Genomic DNA, 24,632 nt, shown 5'->3' with positions numbered 1-24,632 from the left:
TATAGAAAATTGCAAATCTCACTCTGCACCATCTGCTGCGCATTATCTTTTACACAATACCGGTGGGGTCAAAATCCTCACTACACCTCTAGATGAATACCTTAAGGGGTGTAGTTTCCAAAATTGGGTCACTTCTGGTGGCTTTCCATTGCTTTGATACCTCTGGGGCTCTGCAAATGCGACATAGCACCCGAAAACGAATCCAGCATAATCTGGACTCCCAAGAACACATAGCGCTCCTTTCCTTCTGAGCCCTCCCATAGGCCCAAATGGCAGTTTTTCACCACAAATGGGGTATTACCGCACTCAGGACAAATTGGGCAACAAAATGGGGTATTTTTATTCCTTGTATATAAAATTTTGAGAAAAAACTACATATTATTGTAAAAGTCATTTTTTGTTAATTCACAGCCCAATTCAAATACCTTCTGTGAAAAAACGGTGGGGGTCTAAATGGTCACAACACCCTTAAACGAATTCCTTGAGTTTGGTGTAGTTTACAAACTACACCCCTCAAGTGTAGTTTGGAAACTACACTTTCTGTGGATGCTGCCACAGTGCCCTCTGTGGATGCTGCCACAGTGCCCTCGCTGGATGCATGCATGTCACTATATTCGTATTTGCCTGTACTTATGACTCTGTCTTGCAAAAAAGCAGTTGTCCCGCATCTGTCCCATTATGATGTCATTGTGGACAGAATTCCTAATATAAAATCAGTCAGAGAAAAAAAAAATAAACTGTACTGGAGTGATGAGCAATATTGTAAAAAAAAAAAATGGAGGAAAATGTCTCCAACTATATTGCAAACTTCAGTCTGTTGACATGGTAGAACACCACCTGTAGGGCGGTCATGACAAGCTTTTTTTTTTTTTTTTTTCAGTGACTGGTTGTAAAACGTCTCTTTAGCTCCATCAATCCCTATATGAGGGACGAACGTGCCACGTGACATGATACACCATAACAGGCCCCTGCCCGACAAGGTAGGAACCGCCATGTGCGCAAAATAACCAATCGGTTAAAGTATATATAAAGGGGCAGTGTCCAAAACCATCTATAGGAGCGCCATGACACAGCGGCCAGCCGCTATCCGCACCACTAGCGCTCGTCTATGCAGTTTTCCAGCACGGCTCCGTGCCTGATGAAGGTCGCTTAGACCGAAACTCTGCCACTGGCATTAAAAACAAAATAAAAATATCTCTGTTTCAAAATTGTTGTGCCGGATACTTTTTTATACATCTATAGGAACAGTAAAGGATCACTAATCCCCAAAATTGTCAGTATTTCCAGAAGCATTGTCGGGTGCAAGAGGTCCTGCGAAAACCCGAATGTAGTAAAGCCCATAGTGTATTGATTAGGAACAGCTCGATTTATTAGTGATCCTCCAAATAAAAAAAAATAGATCATGCCGATATCACCATGCAGAAATATTAATAAAAATAACAGCTTTGATCGGCAGGACATAGTCATAAAAACAGTCAAAAGAAACACAATGATCAAAAATATGAAAGGGGTAAAATATTTTCTGAAAAAATTAAATCCCTAATTAACTCTCCCAAAAGAGTTCCTCCCCACCTGGAAAGCCCTCAAACTAATTTTAAAATATAAATTAAAATTGGCTTCCTAAAAAGACCTCCCCCCATTTTGGCAATCCCTAAATAAAATTGACAATTGTAAACTGTCCGGTACGTTTAAAAATGGGTAGTTGCAGAGTCCTGGTTGAGATGGGCACACCGGGCAGTAGAAGCGACTATTCCCCCCCCCCCCTCCTTCCATGCTTACTGCAAACCGGGCACCTTAGTGTCTCGGAAGGGACTGGGTGAAGAAAGTTGTGCTCTGCAAGTCTTCGCACATCCTCAGACTCGTAGGGTTGTCCAGGGGCATTGGAGTCAAATAGACGCTCCAATAACCTCCTCCTGGAACTGAAGGAAGATGAGCGTTCCTTGTTTGTTTTTGTTTTTTTTATAAAGCACAAACCCATTATAGGTAGCAATCTGAATTAGGTAGATTGCTAACTTTTTGTAGCAGGCCCTGGTTTTCCGCTTCACCAAAAACCGTTGAAGCACCTGGTCCGACAGATCTACACCCCCCATGAATTTATTGTAGTCTGTCACACAGATAGGCTTACACTTTTCCACGTTGGTCCCCCTCTCTCTAACTGCCACCGTGGTGTCTTGATGCAGAGTGGGCAACATATAAACGTCCTTCTCATTCCACTTTACTGCAAGTAACCCCTCGCTTGCCAGTGCGACTGACACCCTCCTTTCCACACGTCTGGACACCAATTGCTTTGGGAATCCCACACTGTTTTTACGGACTGTCCCGCAGACCCCTGTATTTTCAGCATGGAGTGATTTAAAAAGGGGGACACTGCTATAAAATGATCTGTGTACCCTTGGTGCAGGAATGGCACCATTAGGTCCCACACTTTTGCCGGATGTGCCAATTGTGTCTGGGCAGCCTGGGGGATTAACTTGGCGGTCTTTGCCTTCATAAATCAAGAAACTGCAGGTGTACCCTGTTGTGCTCTCACACACTTTATATAGTTTAACACCATATTTGCCACATTTGGAGGGGATGAGCTGCCGGAATGAAAGACTGCCTTTGTAGCTCATCAAGGATTCATCCACCGATAAATTTCGATCTGGGGTGTAGGATTTGAGGAAAGATTCTTGTAGGAGGGAAATTAACGGTCTCTATTTAATAAGCCGATTGTAGCCTGGGTCATTTCATTGGGGGACTTGGGAGTTATCTGTATAATGCATTAAGCGCATTATGGATTCATATCGGTGTCGGGACATAACTGCTGCAAATACAGGGGTAGTGTGGACAGCTCTTGATGCTCAGTAGGAGCGGATAGTTGTTTTTTTGACCAACCCCATATTTAGCGTTAGGCCTAAAATATGTAAGCTCCCGGACACTAGTGGGGGTCCATGGTGAGTAGACGGATGTGGGTTTCTGGGCAATAAACTATATATATATATATATATATATATACAGTCCAATGGTAGATGAACACAGCACTCCAATGGTTTCCAGAAAATCAGGCCATGTGCTCGTTACCTGGGGGTGAATCAATTCCCCAAGAAAATAGAGAGAAACATAGACCACAGCAACGGCACCAGGACTTCAGAGTAGATGAAAGCAAAAAGTGGATTTATTCACCTCAGTAAAGCAACGTTTCGGTTCAACAGGAACCTTTCTCAAGCCATAACAAACTAAACAAAGTGTCAAGTATTTATAGGAGGAGTATACATAAATTGGCAATTACATAATTAAATGCATAATACCATCAAAACATATACATAGAAATGTGTCAGTTATGCAAAACGACATATAAAACATGTGCATAGTTCTCCCACTGTAAAGCATATAGATATCATTAGATTTAATGAGCCTCTGCCTGCTTCCAATCATTCACAATTGCCCCTAATCATAGCACTTTGTTTGTTTACCACCACACTGTTATATGTATCTCATGATATCTATATGCTTTACAGTGGGAGAACTATGCACATGTTTTATGTCGTTTTGCATAACTGACACATTTCTATGTATATGTTTTGATGGTATTATGCATTTAATTATGTAATTGCCAATTTATGTATACTCCTCCTATAAATACTTGACACTTTGTTTAGTTTGTTATGGCTTGAGAAAGGTTCCTGTTGAACCGAAACGTTGCTTTACTGAGGTGAATAAATCCACTTTTTGCTTTCATCTACTCTGAAGTCCTGGTGCCGTTGCTGTGGTCTATGTTTCTCTCTATATATATATATATATATATATATATATATATATATATATATTTGTCTGTTGGACAATTAACTCCAGGACTTGGTCACTGACCAATATGTGGAAGAAGTCCAAAGGGGTATAATTAGCAACATCCACTTTTATTCCTGGGGTTGCTGACGATTGCAGGACCTGGGGGGGGGGGGGGGGGGGGATGATATTGCGGGATCCCAGAACACGGGAGGCCCTGCAACACTAGGCCCTCCACCTGGGGATTCGTCAGCGACGACTGATTCCACCACCATAGGGTATGGGGTTCAGAGGTAGAAATAGAACTCGTCACTGTCTGAGAAGTTCTACCTCTGAAGCAGTCGGTGTCACTACCTGAACTGCCGTAGCATATCCAGGTGTACACTTGCTCCACCGTAAACCTTCTCTGAGCCATTATTTGGGTAGTACTGTAACCGCCGGGCTACTGACTTTTTTTTTTTTAAATTTTTTTATTTTTTTTAATATATATTTTTTTTTTTTTTTCTACCGGTAGATAAATAGACTACTAAAAGCAGCGCAGGAAAAAAGACGTAAAACTTGCTAACCGGTAATATAACCTGACGCTGCCAGAAAACGCACTGATCACTTGTGCTCACACAGGTGATCAGGGGGCACAGACTTGAAGTTTGTGTTTTTTTCACTTCACTTATACAGCTCAGGATTTGGTTATAGTGTCTCTCTCACAGATCAACTACAGTGAGGGGAGAGGAAGACACAGCCCATGTCCTGGCTGTATTTTATAAATATAATAGGTATATCACAGTGACTATGTCAGCAGGGACCACTCAGATTGGTCCCCGGCTGTTACTATTTGCCATATGCTGCCACAGGCAGCATTGGCAATATGCTAACTGCGCATGCGTGCACCATTTTGCTTATCAGGGACGGGGGATCAGGTGTCTAAGGGGTGCTGGTTCTTATTTTTACTATTTCCCTCTCACGGAATATATTCTGTGAGAGAAGAGCGAACACTAACTGCCGCTGTTTTTACAGTGATAACGGCGATCACGTGACCGGGGACCGGACAAAACTGTCCTCGGTGTGCGCTCCGAGGCCTCAGCTACCGACGTAGCTGAGTATATGGAGTTTAAGCGCCTCCCGTGGGGCGCTATCTTATGCCAAAGCATCTCCGTGAAAAGGCGGCGCTCTGGCATAAGTACCCTTAATGGCCGCCGTGAAAACACGTATAGGCGGTCATTAAGGGGTTAAAGTACCATATAATGTACTGGGGGCAAAAAGTAATTTGCGGGCTGAAATTGGAAAAAACTGATTCCTCCATTGTTTTTGGTCTAGTTTTTTATAGCTTTCACCATGCGGTAAAAACGACAACGTAACTTTATTCTGCGGTTTATTGAGGTGATACCAAATTTCTATCGTGTTTTTTTTTTTTTTATATATTTTTTAATTCTTTATAATTTACTACTTTTACAAAGAAAAAGCTTTGTTTAGAAAAAAAATCACATTTTGAAAGCCAACGATCGCTTTGTGGAGGCACCGATGAGTTGGCTGCCCCCCTTTTTTTAATGCTTTAAATTCTGCGGTCGCGATAATAAAACAGAGGGCAATAAATTAAAAAAAGTTGTGTAAAATGACAAAGGCAGCAAAGGTTGAAACGGAGAGACTCGTTGCTGAACAAAGTAGAAATAACCCAAAAATATTTATCAAATACATAAATAAAAAAACTTAACACTGAAAGTGTTGGCCCTCTCAGTACAATGGTGGAGGAGGATGAAGAAAAAATACAATCTATTAACCCCTTAAGGACACAGACAATTTTTCAAGCCTGACGTGTCACTTTAAGTGGTAATAACATTGGAATGCTTTTATGTATCCATGCGATTCTGAGATTTTCTTGTGACACATTGTACTTTGATAGTGGTAAAATTTGGAGATACATTGTGTTTATTTGTGGAAAAACACCAAAATTTTAATTTATTTGCTTGTAAGACAGATTGCAATACCACACAAAATGGTTACTAGATAACATTTAGCATATGTCTATTTTATGTTGGCATAGTTTTTTAAAAGTCAGTTTATTTTTCTAGGACGTTACAAGGCTTAGAACTTTAGCAGCCATTTCTCAAATTTTCAAGAAAATTTCCAAAACCTATTTTTTTTAGGGACCAGTTAAGTTCTGAAGTAACTCTGAGGGGCCTTTATACTAGAAACCCCCCCCCCCCCCTTAATTGCCCCATTTTAAAAACTGCAACCCTCAATGTATTTAAAACTGCATTTGGAAAGTTTCTTAACCCTTCACAGGAATTAATGCAATGTGGAGGTGAAATGTACAAAAAACAATTTGTCAATTTCGATTTACATATTTTTTTTTCTGTGACCGTGTTTTACCAGAGAAACGCAACTCCATATTTATTGCCCAGATTCTACAGTTTTTCGAAATATCCCATATGTGGCCCTAGTGTGCTAATGGACTGAAACACCGGCCTCCGAAGCAAATGAGCACCTAGTGGATTTTGGAGCCTCATTTTATTAGAATAGATTTTAGGCACCATGTCCGGTTTGAAGAGGACTTGTGGGGCCAAAACAGTGGACACCATTTGGCAAACTAAACCCCTCAAGGAATTTATCGAGCGGTATAGTGAGCATTTTGAGCATATAGTTTTTGGGGTTTTTTTTGCTGAATTTTTTGGAATTCGGCCGTGAAAATGAATCTTTTTTTTTTTTTTTTTTTTTTTTTTCCCCCCCCCACTAAAATGTTGCATTTTTTTTCATTTTCACAGGGGAAAAAGAGGAGAAAAAGCACCCCAACACTTGTAAAGCAATTTCTCCTGAGTACGGCAATACCCCATATGTGGTCAATAACTGCTGTTTGGACACACCGCAGGGCTTAGGATGGCAGGAGCGCTACTTGGCATGCAGACTTTGCTTGATTTGGTTTTTAGGAGCCCTGTCGCATTTGCAGAGCCCCTGATGTACCAGTACAGTAGAAATCCCTGAGAAGTGATTCCATTATGGGGACTACACCCCTCAGGGCATACATCTAGGGGTGTAGTAAACATTTTGACCTCACAGGTGTTTCATAGATTTTTAGAATTATGCAGTGAAAATGAAAAATGTTATTCCCAAAAAATATGTCGTTTTAGCGCCGAATTTTTTATTTTTACAAGGGGTAAAAGGAGAAAAAAAACGCCACAGAATTTGTTACTCCATTTTTCCCGAGTACAGCAATACCCCATGTGTGGCCCTAAACAGCTGTTTGGCCACATGGCAGAACTAATTTTTTCTCCACCGGAGCGGTGTTGGTGCATATTTTTTATGGGACAATCTAGTTTTCATTGGTATCAATTTGGGGTACATGCGATTTTTCGATCACTTTTTAGTTCAGTTTTTTGGCGAGCAAGGTGTGAGAGGTCTTTGTTTTTTGCGGGACAGGCTGTGGTTTTTAATGGTTTTTAATCAATTTTGGGGTACATGCAACTTTTTGATCACACTTTATTCTGTTTAGGAGGGGTGGTGAACAAAAAACAGCGATTCTGGAATGGTTTTTTATTTTTTACGGTATTCAACGTGCGGGTAAAATAACGTGATATCTTTATTTGGTCGTTGTGGATGCGGCGATACCAAATGTGCACTTTGTTTTAATGTATTTTCCTATAATAAGGGACTACTTATGGGACAAAAGGCGGTTAGTGGTTTTAAATTGTAAACTTTTTTATTTTTTTATTTTACCATTTATTTATTTTTTGTCCCACTAGGAGACTCGAATCCCTGATTGCTATTCTAATATACTCCACTACATACATAGTGCAGTGTATTCGAGCTGTCCGCTATTCGCTGACTGCAAGCCTATTGGGCTTCGCCTCCGGGCAGGGCCTAATAGGCTTCCGTTCTAGGCAAACAAGGAGGCCATTGTTACACCTCCAGTTGCCATAGCAACCATCGCTGCATCTAAGGGGTTAAACGGCCGAATTGGAGGCTAGCTTCAGTCCTGGCTGTTACAGTGGAGTGTCAGCTGTAATATGCGGGGGGATAAGGGGCAGCCCTATCTGGTTGCTTTATATATTGGAAATGCCGTTCACTCAGACCCTAGCAGAGTGGTGGGAATACAGGGACCGCACCCAACGTATCATGTTTGCCTTGAGACCAAGTTGGAGCCTGGTCTCCTCCATGAAAATCCAGTTAACCTTGTCAAAGGCCTTTTCGGCATCGGTGGATCGTAACGTAAGTGGAGTGCTCGATCTTTTAGCCCTATGAATGGGATTTATAGTACTTGTGGTACTTGTGGTATTGTCTACATGAACCCGGCCTGGCCCGAGTGAACGACATCCCCCAACAAGGGTGGCAGGCGCTCGGAAAGGATTTTTGCGAAGCGTTTTGAGTCCACATTAGGGAGGGATATAGGTTCGTAGCTGGTGCAGTGGGCGGGGTCTTTGCCGGGTTTAGGAATCACTGCTGTGTGTGCTCTGAGAGAATCAGGGGGTAAGGTCGAGGAGGAGGATAGGGAATCCCAGGAGGTAAGAAGGTGTGGGAACAGCGTATTGAGGATTTTTTTTATAATATGCAAGCGTAAAGCAGTCCGGGCTGGGGGCTTTGCCCGTTTAGGAACGTTTAATGGCATAGGTCAGTTCTTGTTCTGAGATTGGAGTTTCTGGTGTAGTAACATTGTCTTCTGAAAGAGCGGGGCAGCCAGAGCCTGCTATAGAAGCTCTGATCCGCGAGCGAATGTCACTAGAGAGAGTGGATGGGTTATTAGAGTATGTATTATACAAGGTGGCATAATAATCGCGAAACTGAGACCTAGCGAAGGATTTTCTACATTTCTTACCATACTCGTAGAAATGGCGTTTGCGTTTTGAGAGGGTAGCTCAGTAGGGCCCTAAGGTCTTCTCGTTTTTGGAGTAAGGAGATTTTATGTTCCGTTTCAAGGAACATTTATGTGAACGTTCTAGAGTTTTAATCTCTGATAAGAGGGTAGTGATGGCTATGTAGCATTAATTTTTTAGGCATGCTCCTTGTTTGATTAGAACTCCATGTATAACGCTTTTGTGTGCCTCCCATGTAATGCAGGGTTCGGTGTCCCCTGTCGTGTTGAGGTATTCATCAAGGGAGTGTTGAATGTCGGTGGACACTACCCTGTCGTTCAGGAGGGAGGAATTAAATTTAATACAACATACCCATCCCGCGTCAACCACAATATAGAGTATGATGTAAAGTAATCAACACAAAGGAAGATAATCTAAGGGTATGTGCACACACACTATTTACGTCCGTAATTGACGGACGTATTTCGGCCGCAAGTACCGGACCAAACACAGTGCAGTGAGCCGGGCTCCTAGCATCATGCTTATGTACGATGCTAGGAGTCCCTGCCTCGCTGCAGGACCACTGTCACGTACTGAAAACATGATTACAGTACGGGACAGTTGTCCTGCAGCGAGGCAGGGACTCCTAGCATCGTACATAAGTATGATGCTAGGAGCCCGGCTCCCTGCACTGTGTTCGGTCCGGTACTTGCGGCCGAAATACGTCCGTCAATTACGGACGTAATTAGTGTGTGTGCACATACCCTAATACTACAGAGAGATTTGGGTGGAGAAATGGCAAATTTAAGTTTAATATGGAAAAATGTAAGGTATGCACTTGAGCCAAGAAAACAAATTCTACAATTATGCATTAAATGGTAAGGGGGCTACTGAAAAAGACTTTAGGTTAAATTTACTGTCTACCAATATCCCAAACAGCCAGTGCTAGGCAGCTGCTGCCAAGGCTAATAAAATCATGGAATGCATCAAGAGACATAGGTGCCTATGGTAAGAACATAGTTTTACTTCTATACAATTTACTAGTCAGATCACGCATGCAATATTGTGTAGAATTTTGGGCACCTGTGTATAAGGAGGACATAGCTGAACTAGAACAGGTGCATAGAAGTGTGACCAAGGAAAATTTACAAATATATAATTGGCTGTACAGAGATCTTTCTAGTGATCTTTTTACACCTAGTACTGTAAGGCCTCATGCACACGACCGTAGCCATGTGCACTACCGTGATTTTCGGGTCGGCCGGCCGTGGATGGTCACCCGCGAGCCGTCTGCAAATCGCTGGCCGTGCACATGGCCCCTTCCATTATTTTTCTATGAGCCTGGATCAGTCTCCGTGAAAACCACGGTCGTGTGCATGGGCCCATAGAAATGAATGGAGCCGCAATTCTCACGTGGATTTTCGGGGGAATTGCGGGCGCAAAAGCACGTTCGTGTGCATGGGGCCTAACCATGACCAAGAGGCATCCTCTTTGTAATGGTGAAACATTTTTTCCTATAAACAGACGGGGATTCTTTACTGTGAGAGCAGTGAGAATATGGAACTCTCTGCCACAGGATATTTTGATAGTTGATATATTGAGCAAGTTCAAGAAGGCCCTTGATGCCTTTCTTGAAAAATATAATATTACAATTTGAGTACTAGATTCTGGAGATGTGACATTGATCTGGGGATTTCTTTTGATTTCAATTTAAAATGTTCCTGCTAATTAGGAAATTGGCATCCTTCTCATGAGGGTTTTTTGCCTGCCTCTGGATTAACATGGTAGAATTTATAGGTAGGACTTGATGGACCTGTGTCGCTTTTTTTAACCTTCACTACTATAACCTATGTGCCGCCTGACCAAGTCATTCAAACTACGTTCACTACAAGGTAACCGTCGTCCTCTTGTATCTATCACTGCACATGGAAGGCTTTTTTTTTTTTTTTTTCTTTTTTTTTTTAAATGTGCGATGAGAGACCGATTCATTCCATGGCTTTTTTTTTTTTTTTTTTTACTGCCCTTCCTTTTAGTCCAGCCTGGATTTATGGTTAGCCCTTAGTACCCTGAAAGTCCCTGCCATTTCCATCCTCTTTCAGAGACATCTGGCTACCAAGTCCAATGTGAATATGTAGCACATTGCATTACGAACTAAAAGGTCCCCTGCTCTCCCATGGGATTTCAACTTGGTATTTAATGCACTTCAGCTTTTCGCCTTTGAGCCGCTCAAAGATTCTTCTTATTTCGAATTTTCTTCTGGTTGTGGTGACCTCCATCAGACGAGTGTCTGAGTCGGCGTCTGTCTTGTGGCTCCCCCTTTCTCATTCTTCACAAGGACAAGGTGTTTTTTTTTTTGGCTGGCGTCTTCCTTTCACCTCAATGAGGAGATTATCCTTCCTTTTTGTCTCACCCTCTCATTCCAGGGAGTGGTCCCTCCATGCTGTACGTGCCATTTGTCTGTTAACTTTTTTTCGGGAGATCTTTTTCACTCTCTTAGTGATCAATGACAAATGACGTAAGGGTTTGCTGACTACCAAGGCGACCATGTTCTGATGGATTTGCTCAGCCATATCCAAGGCACATCGGGTTAAGGGACTGATTCCTACTTTCTGGGTTACTGCACGCTCCAACCGTTTGAAGTTTTCCTGGGCAGTTTGCCAACAACCTTTTGGATCTTGGAGGGCCTTGACAAAGCGTGTACACACGCGAAATGGCTGTAGGCTTATTCCACATCATAGACCAAGATCCTGAATAAAATCAATTTGTTGCAAAGTCGGTGAGTGCCTCGATGCTTTCTATTTCGACATTTTGGATCTTCATGTGTGCAAGGTTGCTACTTGCTCCCATCTCCACACCTTTTACAAATTGTACGAGGTGAACACTTTTGCATCAGCGGACGCAGCTTTTGCCGCAAGGTGTTGCAGGTGGCATTGGCTCATTCTTCCACCTAGTAGTTTCTGTCCTTTTTTCCAATTCAGGGGCTGCTTTAGGACGTGTCCCCCAATGCCATGTATGAAAAAAGGGTATTTTTGTACTCCCCACATGCGGTTGCAGACCACACATCTGCGATGGGCTCGGACGACAAATTGATAGTTCATGGCCTCTCCGTTTTGCAGGTAAGACTGAATTTTTTTTACCTGTAAAACCGCCTGGCGGTTTACATGGTTATTGTCCGTGCAGTTCTGTGGGTACAACTGCGATGTTACCTGTAAAATCATGCGGCCATTAACGATCAATTTTTTTAATCTGCGCCCACTGCATGTAGGTATAGGTTTCAGCCACATACGGCCAACACTAAGTGTCATCACCCTATGTGTCTTAGAGGTGGGCAGATTCATCATACATTAATTTTTTTTACTTGGCTCTATTAAAAAACATAACTTTGTTACAGATTTCCCTTGAGAGTGGCAGAGGAAATGGTTGCTATACCACTAGAACTTGTTTTTAATAAAAACTGTAAGAAGAAAAACAAAAAAAAAAAAAACTGCTGCTACCCAATCGGCTACACTGATCAGCTATAACAATTCGGGTATGTTCACACGACAGCGAAAAATGCGTCTGAAATTACAGAACTGTTTTCAGGCGGAAACGGCTCCTGAATTTCAGACGTAATTGCTCGTACTCGCGTTTTTTGGGGTGTCTATTACGGACGTAATTGGAGCTGTTTTTCAATGGAGTCAATGAAAAACTGCTCCAATTACGTCTTTTTTTATGTGCCGTCTTTTGACAACGACGCGTAAAATGACAGGTCGTCGGCACAGCACATCGTAAAACATATTGAAAGTAATGGACAGATGTTTGTCGGTGTAATGGAGCCGTTTTTTCAGACGTAATTCAGGGCGTAAAACGCCCCGAATTACGTCTGAAACTTGGTCATGTAAACATACCCTAAAACGACAAAAGTGGTCCAAGGGAAAACTGAACCGGCGTCAGTGTCTCGAGTGCCCAATTGATGCATGTGGGACATGATGGCTAGTCCGTTTGGTCTGATCCCGCAGAAGAGCTACTGTAACACAAATTGCAGAAAAAGTTACTGCTGGCTGTGATTTAAAAGTCTTAGAACACTGTAGTTCCCATGGCCGCAGGCCGTCTGGTTCACTCACCTCCCGACGCCCGCAGCCATGGATCTGTGAGCGCTGGTCCCCATCTCCTTCCTAGGAAACGCCAGTGCTCACTTCCACTCCGGTACGCTGTGTCCCGTAGTGTGTGCTCGTGCCCGCTCTTGAAGGGCCAGCGCGCGCACATGAAAATCATCATCAACCCACATGATTTCCCGGTCTATTAGAAGGCCCCAGCCCTTCTGATCCTTGCCTGAGCGTTGTTTGTTTATCCCAAGTCTTCCAGATGTCCCAAACATTCTGAAGGGGGCTTAATCAGAGAAAATAGCTTTTCCTCAGTCCTTTGCAGTCCACTACCTGTACTTCCTGCAGAAAGTCAGTCTGTCCTTGATGTCAAAACCGTTGATAGGCGGGGGGGGTCCCAGGAGTTGGACCCCGACCCATCCGCTATTGATGTCCTATCCTGAGGATACGCCATAAATTTTTAGGGACTGGAAAACCCCTGCAAAGAAGGAGCCACTAAAGTAAAAATACTTTTTAGTTACTCTTCACAGTAATGAGAATTCTCTTCTCCGCTACAAATAACTAAGGGCCTGTTCACATCACTGTTCGCTTTTCGTTCCGGGGTTCCGTCGGAGGTTTCCGTCGGGTGAACCCCGCAATGGAAAGTGAAACTGAAACCACAGCTTCCGTTTCCGTCACCATTGATATCAATGGTGACGGAAACATTGCTAATGGTTTCCGTTCGTTACAATTCCGGCAGGTTTCCGGTTTTCCGACTGCATCAATAGCGCAGTCGACTCCGCTATTCCATCGTTAAAACGGAAACCTGCCGGAATGGTGACGAACGGAAACCATTAGCAATGTTACCGTCACCATTGATATCCATGGTGATGGAAACGGAAGCTGTGGTTTGTTTCACTTTCCGTTGCGGGGTTCACCCGATGGAAACCTCCGACGGAACCCCAGAACAGAAAGCCAACACTGATGTGAACAGGCCCTAATCTATTCATTGGGTATTATTTCTCATTCTTAGTTGCGCCAGTCATGAGAAGTTTAGATGGGGTCAACTGTGAGAGGATTAAAGAGGCTCTGTCACCATATTTTGCAACCCCTATCTGCTATTGCAGCAGATAGGCGCTGCAATGTAGATTACAGTAACGTTTTTATTTTTAAAAAACGAGCATTTTTGGCCAAGTTATGACCATTTTTGTAGTTATGCAAATGAGGCTTGCAAAAGTCCAAGTGGGTGTGTTTAAAAGTAAAAGTCCAAGTGGGCATGTATTATGTGCGTACATCGGGGCGTTTTTAATACTTTTACTAGCTGGGCGCTCTGATGAGAAGTATCATCCACTTCTCTTCACAACGCCCAGCTTCTGACAGTGCAGATCTGTGACGTCACTCACAGGTCCTGCATCGTGTCGGCACCAGAGGCTACAGTTGATTCTGCAGCAGCATCAGCATTTGTAGGTAAGTAGCTACATCGACTTACCTGCAAACGCTGATGCTGCTGCAGAATCATCTGTAGCCTCTGGTGCCGATGTGTCCTCGCTCGTCTGACACGATGCAGGACCTGTGAGTGACGACACAGCGTGATCTCTGGAGAACACGGCTGTGTCTGCACTGCCAGAAGCTGGGCGTTGTGAAGAGAAGTGGCTGATACTTCTATACACAACGCCCAGCTAGTAAAAGTAGTAAACACGCCCCGATGTACGCACATAATACACGCCCACTTGGACTTTTACTTTTCAACACGCCCAGTTGTACTTTTGCAAGCCTCATTTGCATAAATACGAAAATGGTCATAACTTGGCCAAAAATGCTTGTTTTTTAAAAATAAAAACGTTACTGTAATCTACATTGCAGCGCCTATCTGCTGCAATAGCAGATAGGGGTTGCAAAATCTGGTGACAGAGCCTCTTTAACTTTGTTTGCCTGACCAGCCACAGCGTATGGTCACGTGTTGTACAGTTTCTGGAAAAAAGCCGACCCTTTTTTTCTAATACCGGACAACCAATTGCATCTAGGTACCATTTAGCCTGGTCTTGTAGACCTGTATCGCGAAGCTTTCGCTTCCAGGTTCTGGTCCCTGGACTAAGGTGTCACTTATGTACGTCATCTGAAAAACGGCACAATTCAGTCCACTTTCCACTGCAGACCAGAGGAGATGTCACCATCCCAGACTTGGGAAAAACGCAGCAAAATACGCACCATTTTTTGCATTTAAAAACGCAGAAAATGGTGCGTTTATTCCGCATCGGAAAGTCTGCTCCTTTCAATGGAATTGCTGCAAAAAAATTCTGCAGCAATTCAGTTACTTGTGGACAAGCCCTTGGCAGCAATATTTCATTGTCCTTTTTAGTGGGCTCTATTATTATCGACCTAGTTGGAGCACTGGGTGGACAGTTACCTGTATATAAGGAAAGAAAGCCAACAATTGTAGCTCCTAGGGACATGTTTAGTGAGAACGCAGTCTAAATGTTAAATCTAGTACAATATTATCATTTAAAGAGGCTCCGTCACCACATTATAGAGGCAGTCATTGGCACATAAATTGCTATCATGGACTGTGTATGGGAGCAATCTATGAAGGGGGATAGCTACTCCCCTGAGAGTTCTATGTATAGAATGTCGTGGTGCGTTTACCCACCTATAGAGATTTTAACTGATTCAAGTCTCCTATTTCCGCGGGTCTGTGTATAGAAAGCTTGTGTGGTTTTAGTCTACTGAGATGGGTAAACACCATTTTGTGTTGAAACACTTCATTCAGCCCTGTAACATTCCGAGTGAGAACACGTGTTAGTGTTGTAGTGTGCTGGTTTAAATATGTGCGGTATAGAGTGGTGACATCCTATTGGGGATATCTAGCACAGAGTCCACTGTCCAACATGTGCAAGCAAGGTCTGTAAGCATAAGACTAAAAAAAGAATCAACAGCGCTAAGCCCAAAAAACTTAAATGACCTAGAACAGACGCAAACCGCTGCTAACTAAGGTGTTTTCCCGTGTACACCCCATAAATCACACACCATACCGATAGACTGTGTAGCCTTAGCGCTATGGTTGTACAATTGAGACCTGATACACTTACAAAGCTGCAGATTTCCTTTGATATGCAAAAACAACGTTAGAAAGGTGTTTGAAACGACAATCTGTAAGAACGTGTGATACAAATACTAAAAAGCGTAATGATAGTTGCCGCTTTATATCACACATGCCCAGGTGTGGGTTAGACTACATTTCAATATATGACCTTAATGGTATGTTTGAAATGTCTGACGTCCATAAATTTCAGACCTTTGTCTGAAACCCAATCCTTGATATATAGTTTTGAAATTTGAAGGGGTTCTATAATACATTGAACAGCAAGCAAGTTCTGTACACCATATTTATGAAGCTTCCTATGTTTTTTTTTTTGTGTTTTTTTTTTTTTAAATCGTGCAGAAAGTTGGTGGTAAAGTATACTGATGTAGTTGCATTACATTCCTCAATCAACATACGTTTTTTGGACCATGGTGCTGTAATTACAGATTCACTCTATAATGAGCGACGGGAACGGTGTTATTGGCTAGTATCGAAAGCAGGCGTTTATGAACATTTAGCCTATTTGTTTTCAGTCCCAACAGCTGATACTACTGCATGAGAGTGGTCGAACTACAATGTGATTGACCGCTCTCTGGTGTTCGGGATATCCCATGCACATACACTGAGTTGCACAGCTATTATGATATATTGTAATATAATAACAACTTTTTACTGTTTTTTGAAGATTTAATTATCTAGCCTTTTTAGACCTTGTAACTGTTAACCTCTTAATGACCGCCGATAAGCCTTATCACGGCGGTCATTAGTTGGCTTTATTCTGATGCAATAGCCTTTTCACGGCGCTGCATCAGAATAAAGTAAACAGCAGGGAGCTGTCAAATCTCCCTTCAGATGCGGTGCTCAATAGCGGGCGCCACATCTGAGTTGTTTTGGAGAGAGGGAGGGAGCTCCCTCTCATACCACTGACACCCGGCGATAAGATCACCGAGTGTCTGTGTCTCCGATGGCAGCCGGGGGCCTAATAAAGGCCCTGAAGTCTGCCTGTAGTGAATGCCTGATAAGTCATGCCAGAGGCATGTCCTAGCAGGTGCCTGTCCGTTTTAAACGGACAGGCAGTAATACACTGCAATACAAAAGTATTGCAGTGTATTATAATAGCGATCAGAGGATCGCATATTAATGTCCTAGTGGGACTAGTAAAAAAAAGTTGAATAAAGTTAATAAAAAAAAAAGTGATAATTAAAAACCCACTTTTTCCCCTTACAAAATGCTTTACTGTTAAAAAAATAAAAAACACAATAAAGCAAAAAAGTTACACATATTTGGTATTGCCACGTCCGTAACTACCCCTACTATAAAGCAGTTACATTATTTAATCCGCACAGTGAACGCCGTAAAAAATAAAATAAAAAAAACAATGGAAAAATTTCTGTTTTCTGTTAATCCTGACTTTAAAAAAATTTGATAAAAAGTGATCAATAAGTTTCATCTACTCTCAAAAAAAAGCCCTCATACAACTGCATCGGCACAACAATAAAATAGTTATGACTTCAAATATGGAGACACAAAAACAAATAATTTTGAAAAAAAAGTGTTTTTACTGTAAGTAGTAAAATATACAAAATCTATACAAATTTGGTATCTTTGCAATCGTAACAACCCGCTGAATAAAGTTATTGTGTTATTTATATCACACGGTAAACAACGTAGATTTAGGGCGCAAAAAAAGTGGCGGAATTTCAGGTTTTCTTCTATCCCCCCCCAAAGAAAAGTTAATAAAACGTAATAAATAAATTATATGTACCCCAAAATGGTGCTATTAAAAAGTACAACTTGTCCTGCAAAAAACAAGACCTTATACAGCTATGTCGACGCAAAAATAAAAAAGTTATAGCTCTTGGAAGGCGACGATGGAAAAACGTAAAAAATGGCTTGGTCATTAGGGCCCAGAATGCAAGCACGGGGAAGGGGTTAAGGAAAGTTTGAACATTTCTTTTTATGCTTGGAAAAAAATGTGTAATACTGATTTGTATACTGTTTTATTTTTTTTTAGGGTTAAAAATGCTAACCAATCAAAAGAAAGGTGTATACTATGGAGCGGCCCAAACTTGGACACCTACACGACGCCGGCGGCTTGGAGTGCATATGCTTTATAAAGCGATGCAGATCTTCCTGGCTGAAGGGGAGCGACAGCTCCGACCACCAGACATACGCTCAGGACAAAGATAGGACACTATGTATTAGTCAAAGTTTTATTGAAAAATGTAACGAAGTATTAGACCGCATATCCATTTTGTCTTTTAATTGTTCAGGTTTTCAACATGAGCTGCCTGTGTCCACTTTTATAGAGAATATTACATTTCACTAGTTTTATAGTGGATATAGAGTAAATTCTAAATGTCCCATTAAGATAATTGATACAAATGAAATCAAATTGATGTAATTCAGGGTTAGTTTACGTAGATAAAATTTACACGAAGGGTTGAAAAACTTTGAAAATTGTTTGAACTTCTCTTGCACAGTTACTGAATTTCTAGCCCCGGCTGCGCTTGCAATTCTTCTCTCCTCTGAGCGCAGATCTCTCTGCATGCATTTCTGCTTCAGTATGTACCAAAAAAATTTACATTTGCTGGATCCTGAATGTAATGCAGGGCTATAATACCAGATGTAACTTATGATCTGTATTGTCTAATAAAGAAAAGAAAGCTCAACCTTGCTTATATATAAACTTCAAAATTAGGTTCCAATGTGAACATGCATATTTAATGCACACGACTGTGTTCGGTCTGTGATAAACGCAGTTCAGGGAGGTGTGAAAACACGTTTTCAGTACTTGACCATAGTCCCGCGGGGCGGCAGTGACTCACAGCGACATACATCACTATGATGCCCGGCTCCCTGAACTGTGTCCGGTCCGGGGAATGCGGCCGACATGCGCTTGGTATATCATGGACCGAACACGGTCGTGTGGATGAGGCCTTACAGACATGTCTTACATAAATGAAACAAAAGTAATCATTGTAAGCAGTTGTAGCAAACCACAACTCCGTACAGAGTGCCAGATTTGTTCAATCTGGCCTTAAACTTTGTGATCTCAAACAAGAATTTTTTTTCTGCTAACTAGTTTGCTGCATGGTTTTGCGGTCGCAAGACAACTCTATATTTACATTACATATTGGCTTTTTGTGTGTGTATGTGTGTGTGTGTGTGTGTGTGTGTATATATATATATATATATATATATATATATATATATATATATATATATATACACAATGTTTCAGAAAACTATTGCTTGTGTGTAAAATATTTAAGTATAGAATAATTTTTCTATTGGATGATATTGTGAAGCTGGACTTGCACAGATTATTTTGTATACTTGTATTATTGAATTTTATATACTCAAAATATTGCCACCTAGAGAGATGGTTTTCCTTGTGGAGGAAAGATAATTTGTATGGTGAATTAAGACTAATTGTGAATAGCTGATGGAAATATTGCCCTGCTCTGCAGCAATAAATGTATAACTAAAGTACAATAAATTGGACTCTTGATTTCTTGGTCGGGATACAATTTATGATAAATGCAAAGCTTGCATACTGTATATGCACTGGGGATGTCCAGTCTGGGGTCTTTTTTTTTGTGCTGATGACCTATCCACAGGATAGGTCATCCGTTTATAATCTGCTTCCGGCACCTACCCCTGCACAGCTTCCAGTGACCGGAGGCAGCCAAAACAGATGATTTATGCAGAGGTCTGGGTGTCTGACCCCCACCAATCATATGCTGATGACCTATCCTGTGTATAGGTCATCAATATAAAAAACAGCCCCCAAACTGGACAATTCCTTTAATTTACAAAGTATCAAAAAGCAAATAAGCTGTGTCACATAAATTTAATTTATACATATTTTGACTGATTGTAATAGTTAAATTGTTTTTTAGGATCATGCCCCAGATATAAACTTCTCATCACATTATTTGTAACCTGAGTAAGGCCCCATGCACACGACCTTATTTTCATCTATCCCGAAATACTGTCAGTAAATACGGATCCGTAGGCATTGGTGTTTCAGCCGTATATACGGAAGGGTGTCCGTAAATACAGGCCGTATTGCATCCGTATTCCAGCTGTATATACGGATCCGTAATAAAAAGAGGGAGGTTGCATATGATGTCATCAGCATGTTGCATAGCAACGCTTCCTTAAATATGGACGGTATATGGATGCACATCCGTAGCTGTCCATATTTACGGAAGCTCCCATAGTCCTTTCCGTAATTACGGACGAGAATAGGACGTGAGTGCGTACTGAAAAAAAACACTAAATATAGAACCTATCAGTAAAAGTACTGAAAGGTGTCTGTGGCCAATAGAAAGGAATGGGTCTGTAATTGCATGGAGCCTAACTCGTTTCAGATGTGTGTGTGTGTGTGTGTGTACACGCACGCACTGAAGTAATACTATTTTTGCTGGTTTCCACTCTGCAGACTATTTCTATATGTAATTTGTCCCCTAATTCCACTCCAGCGGGAGTGGAGAACAGCGGTTGTAATGTCTCCTATACACTACACACACAGAAGAGGAGATCCTGCTCCCCTATATCTCTCACACAGACAAGCTGCATGGAGGACCTTTATTCAGCAGTGAATACAGCAAATGGGTAAGACAGCAGAAAATGTATGGCTTGTCCAAATGTAGTGAATATTTCAGCAGCATCTACGCATCAACTAGCAGAAAATTCGCACCATTTCCTGCGTTCAAAATAGTGCGGATTTTTGCTGCGTTTTTTTTCAGGGGCTGTTTGTTCGCGATATTTCTTTTTCCATCGGTCATTACAGCGCCCATGCGAGGAGACTGCCCATCCCAGGTCAGGAAACCTGAGGAAACAAAGGTGTGGAGAGGTGTGAAACTTTATGTTTCAGGTTTCCGGATAGGTTGTCCTGGGTTGCTTCTGCTCCCATTGTAGATATGCCACTTCCTGGGCTGAGAAAGCAGGAGCCTCTCTTTCTTAAATTTGTAAGGCAGCTACATGGAGTTCTCCACATACTTTTTTTAGACATTATCGTCTGCAGGTTTTTTTTTGGAGCAGATGCTTCCTTTGTGAGCAGGGTCCTGCAGGCTGTTGTCCCTCCCTGATGACTACTAGTGTAGTATGGGTGCTGTCATGAGCGATGGAAAAACGAGAATTACTTAACGGCAATTGTGTTTTTTTGGTGCTCATGATAACACCCTATATATTCCCTCACTTAGTTAACCGACTCATCGTGCCAAATAAAATCTTCTCTCTGACCTATAGAACTCCACACGGAGTAAAGGACAGAGTCTGGCCTAGGCAGAATAGGGATATAACTTACCGGATTTGGGTCCCTTTCATCTCTGTTTTATCTTTCAGAATTCCTAGTTTAACTCTTCCGGGTACTTCCTTTCTTGCAAATCACTGAGGTGTGGAAGGGGTCTGAACCTTTTTATCTCCTTAGGTCCCCTGTCCTGGGATGGGCTGTCTCCTCATGTGGGTGCTGTCATTCGCACCTAGAAACAATTACCGGTAAGTAATTCTTGTTTTTCCTGTGATGTCATTTTAACCCCTTGTAAGAAATTCTGCAGCAAATTATACAGTGCATCAGAAAGATGCTGGAAATCAGTCCTCTTTCTGCAACAATAATTCACATCTTGTGGAACTAAAATAAAGCACCGCAGGTGAATTAATGGACTGAATTTTTCCGCAGTGTGTGGATGACCTTTATTAAATCCCACCCACTTTGCTGCTGTATTCCGTGGGTTATTTTCTATCCGCAATTCCGACTGAAAATACGCAGCAAGTGTGGACAACACCAATACTGGAAGCAGCAGCACGTGTGTATGTCTGTAGCTGCTCCCTTCTCCGCCTCCCTTCTCCTCTATAGATTTCTATGGGCATCATCTGTAAACCTATCTCTGTGGGGCTGATTATCTGTCTTTATTACTGCTTCACTGAAGAATTGAGACCGTGATCAGTACATTTTTATTCCAAGACAAATGACGTGATCCCTCGTATTGGTAAATAGCCCAGGGTCAGTTACATAGTTAGTATGGCTGAAAAAAGACACATGTCCATCAAGTTCAACCAAGGAATGGGAGAAGGGAAGGTAGAAATTTCAACACAGACGAGCTAATATTTTTTTGTTCTAGGAAATTATCTAAGCCTTTTTTAAAGCCATCCACTGTCCCTGCTGTGACCAGCTCCTGCGGTGACTATTCCATAGATTCACAGTTCTCACAGTAAAGAAGGCTTGTCGCCTCAGCAGGTTGAACCTTTCTTTTTCCAGACGGAGGGAGTGCCCCCTTGTTTTTTGAGGTGGTTTTACAAGGAACAGGATTTCCCCATATTTTTTGTATGTGCCATTCATATATTTATATAAGTTAATCGTGTCCCCCCTTAGTAGTCTTTTCTCAAAGCTAAATAGGTTTAGTTCTTTTAATCTTTCCTCATAACTTAGATTCTCCATGCCCCTTATTAGCTTCGTTGCTCTTTGTATTTTTTTCCAACTCCAGGGCATCCTTTCTATGAACTGAAGCCCAGAACTGAACTGCATATTCTAGATGAGGCCTCACTAATGCTTTTTTAAAGTGGTAATATTACATCCCTGTCCCGCGAGTCCATGCCTCTTTTAACACACAACAATATCTTGCTGGCCTTTGAAGCAGCAGATTGACATTGCATGCTGTTATTTAGTTTATGATTTACAAGTACACCCAGATCCTTCTCAACAAGTGACTCCCCCCGTGTAGCTCCCCCTAGGACATACGTTGCATGCAGGTTGTTGGTACCCATATGCATAACTTTACATTTATCTACATTAAACTTAATTTGCCAACTGGATACCCAAACACTTAGTTTGTTTAAATCCGCTTGCAATTTACGAACATCTTCCATAGTCTGAACTATATTACATAGCTTGATGTCATCTGCAAAAATAGAAATAGTGCTATTAATCCCATCCTCTATATCATTAATAAATAAGTTGAATAATAGTGGTCCCAGCACTGAACCCTGGGGTACACCACTTATAATCGGGGACCATTCAGAGTAGGAATCATTGACCACAACTCTCTGGATACAGTCCTTGAGCCAATTCTCATTCCAATTACAAACTAAGCTATCTAAACCTATAGTCCTTAATTGACCCATTAGACTTCTATGAGGGACAGTGTCAAATGCCTTTGCAAAGTCCAAAAACACTATATCCACAGCGGCCCCTCTGTATAGGCTTCTGCTCACCTCTTCATAAAAACAAATCAGGTTGGTTTGACAACTTCTGTCCTTAGTAAAGCCGTGCTGGCTGTCGCTTTTATAATACTATTTTTTTTTTTTTGTCACATAATCCTGTATATAGTCCCTCAATAGCCCCTCAAACATTTTCCCGACTATGGATGTTAATCTTACTGGTCTATAATTTCCCGGGGAAGACCTAGAGCCCTTTTTGAAAATAGGCACCACATTTGCCCTGCGTCAGTCCCTTGGCACTATACCAGTCAGAGAAACTCTGAATATTATGAAAAGTGGGACAGAAATAACTGAACTAAGCTCTTTAAGAATTCTAGGGTGTAACCCAGACATGGGCAAACTACGGCCCGCGGGCCACATACGGCCCGTTAGGCTTTTTAATCCGGCCCGCCGAACTTGTCCAAATAATAGTAAAAACCTGGCTTTTTTTTTTCCCCTTTCCCTGCAATGCCCACGTTTTCCCAATAGATGGCGCACTCAAAACACATTGACCGTTGACCCTTAACGCCGAAGGACGGATATATCCGTCCTCAGCAGCTGCTAGTTCGCGCAGGAGGACGGATATATCCGTCCTGTGATCGCGCGGGTACTGACAGTTTACCCACGCGATCAGCGGCAGGAGCACGGCTGTTATACACAGCCTGGCTCCTGCTGCAACTGCCGGAATCGAAGCACGCGCCGATTCCGGCAGTTTAACCCATTAAATGCCGCTGTCAACAGTGACAGCGGCATTTAATGTGTTTGACAGAGGGGGGAACTCCCTCTGTCTCCCGATCGGCGCCCCCGCAAACAAATCGCGGGTCGCCGTCGGGTTTCCATGACAGCCGGGGGTCTAACAAAGACCCCCAGGTCTGTCTTCAGCATCTGCCTGTTAGGCGATTGCCAGAGGCATGACCTAACAGGTTGCCTGTCAGTTTTACACTGACAGGCAATAATGCTTTGGTATACGAAGTATACCAAAGCATTATATATGCGATCGGCATATCGCATAGTGAAGTCCCCTGGTGGGACTAAAAAAAAAAAAAGTAAAACCGTTAAAGTTTGTGAAAAAAAAAATAAAAAAAATTACAGTCAAAGTCAAATAAAACTACTTTTTTGCCCCAAAAAGTGGTTTTATTTAATAAAACGGTCAAAACAAATCACACATACACATATATGGTATCCCCGCGATCGTAACAACTTGACCAATAAAATGAACACATTAATTAAACCGCCGGATGAACGGCGTCCAAAGAAAACGCAAAAAACAACGGCAAAATTCTCTCTTTTCTCCCATTCCCCCCATAAAAAATAAAATAAAAGTTCATCTATAAGTCCTATGTACCCCAAAATAGTACTAATGAAAACTACACATTGTCCCGCAAAAATCAATCCCACGTACGGCCACATCGACGGAAAAATTAAAAAATTACGCCTCTTGGAACGCGGCGATGCAAAAACAAGTAATTTTTTTCTAAAAGGGTTTTTATTGTGCAAACGTAGAAAAAACATATAAAACCTTTACACATTTGGTATCCCTGTAATCGTGCCGACCCATAGAATAAAGTTAACATGTTATTTACGCTGCATAGTAAACGGCGTAAATTTATAACGTGAAAATTAATGCTGGAATAGCTGCTTATTTTCAATTCTCTCCTAAAATAAAGTTAATAAAAGTTAATCAATATGTTATAAGCATCTAAAAATGGTACAATTACAAAATACAACTCGTCCCGGAAAAAA

The 24,632-nt window shown here is 41.9% G+C and overlaps 1 protein-coding gene across 1 annotated transcript in view; it reads left to right on the top strand.

The window, feature by feature from the left end:
* The window catches only part of ANKLE1 (ankyrin repeat and LEM domain containing 1), a 93,083-nt gene extending 74,640 nt beyond the window's left edge, over nt 1–18,443 (top strand). Inside the window, exon 9 of the mRNA XM_075863175.1 lies at nt 17,698–18,443. Coding sequence (XP_075719290.1) covers nt 17,698–17,873 — 176 coding nt within the window. The 3' untranslated portion in view covers nt 17,874–18,443. The remainder of the gene's footprint in view (nt 1–17,697) is intronic.
* The last annotated feature ends 6,189 nt before the right edge of the window (nt 18,444–24,632 follow it).

The sequence above is a fragment of the Rhinoderma darwinii genome, chromosome 1, assembly GCF_050947455.1.
Source record: "Rhinoderma darwinii isolate aRhiDar2 chromosome 1, aRhiDar2.hap1, whole genome shotgun sequence".
Taxonomy (NCBI): domain Eukaryota; kingdom Metazoa; phylum Chordata; class Amphibia; order Anura; family Rhinodermatidae; genus Rhinoderma; species Rhinoderma darwinii.
The sequence above is the reverse complement of the archived record's forward strand: the minus strand, read 5'-3'. Positions and strand labels throughout refer to the sequence as shown.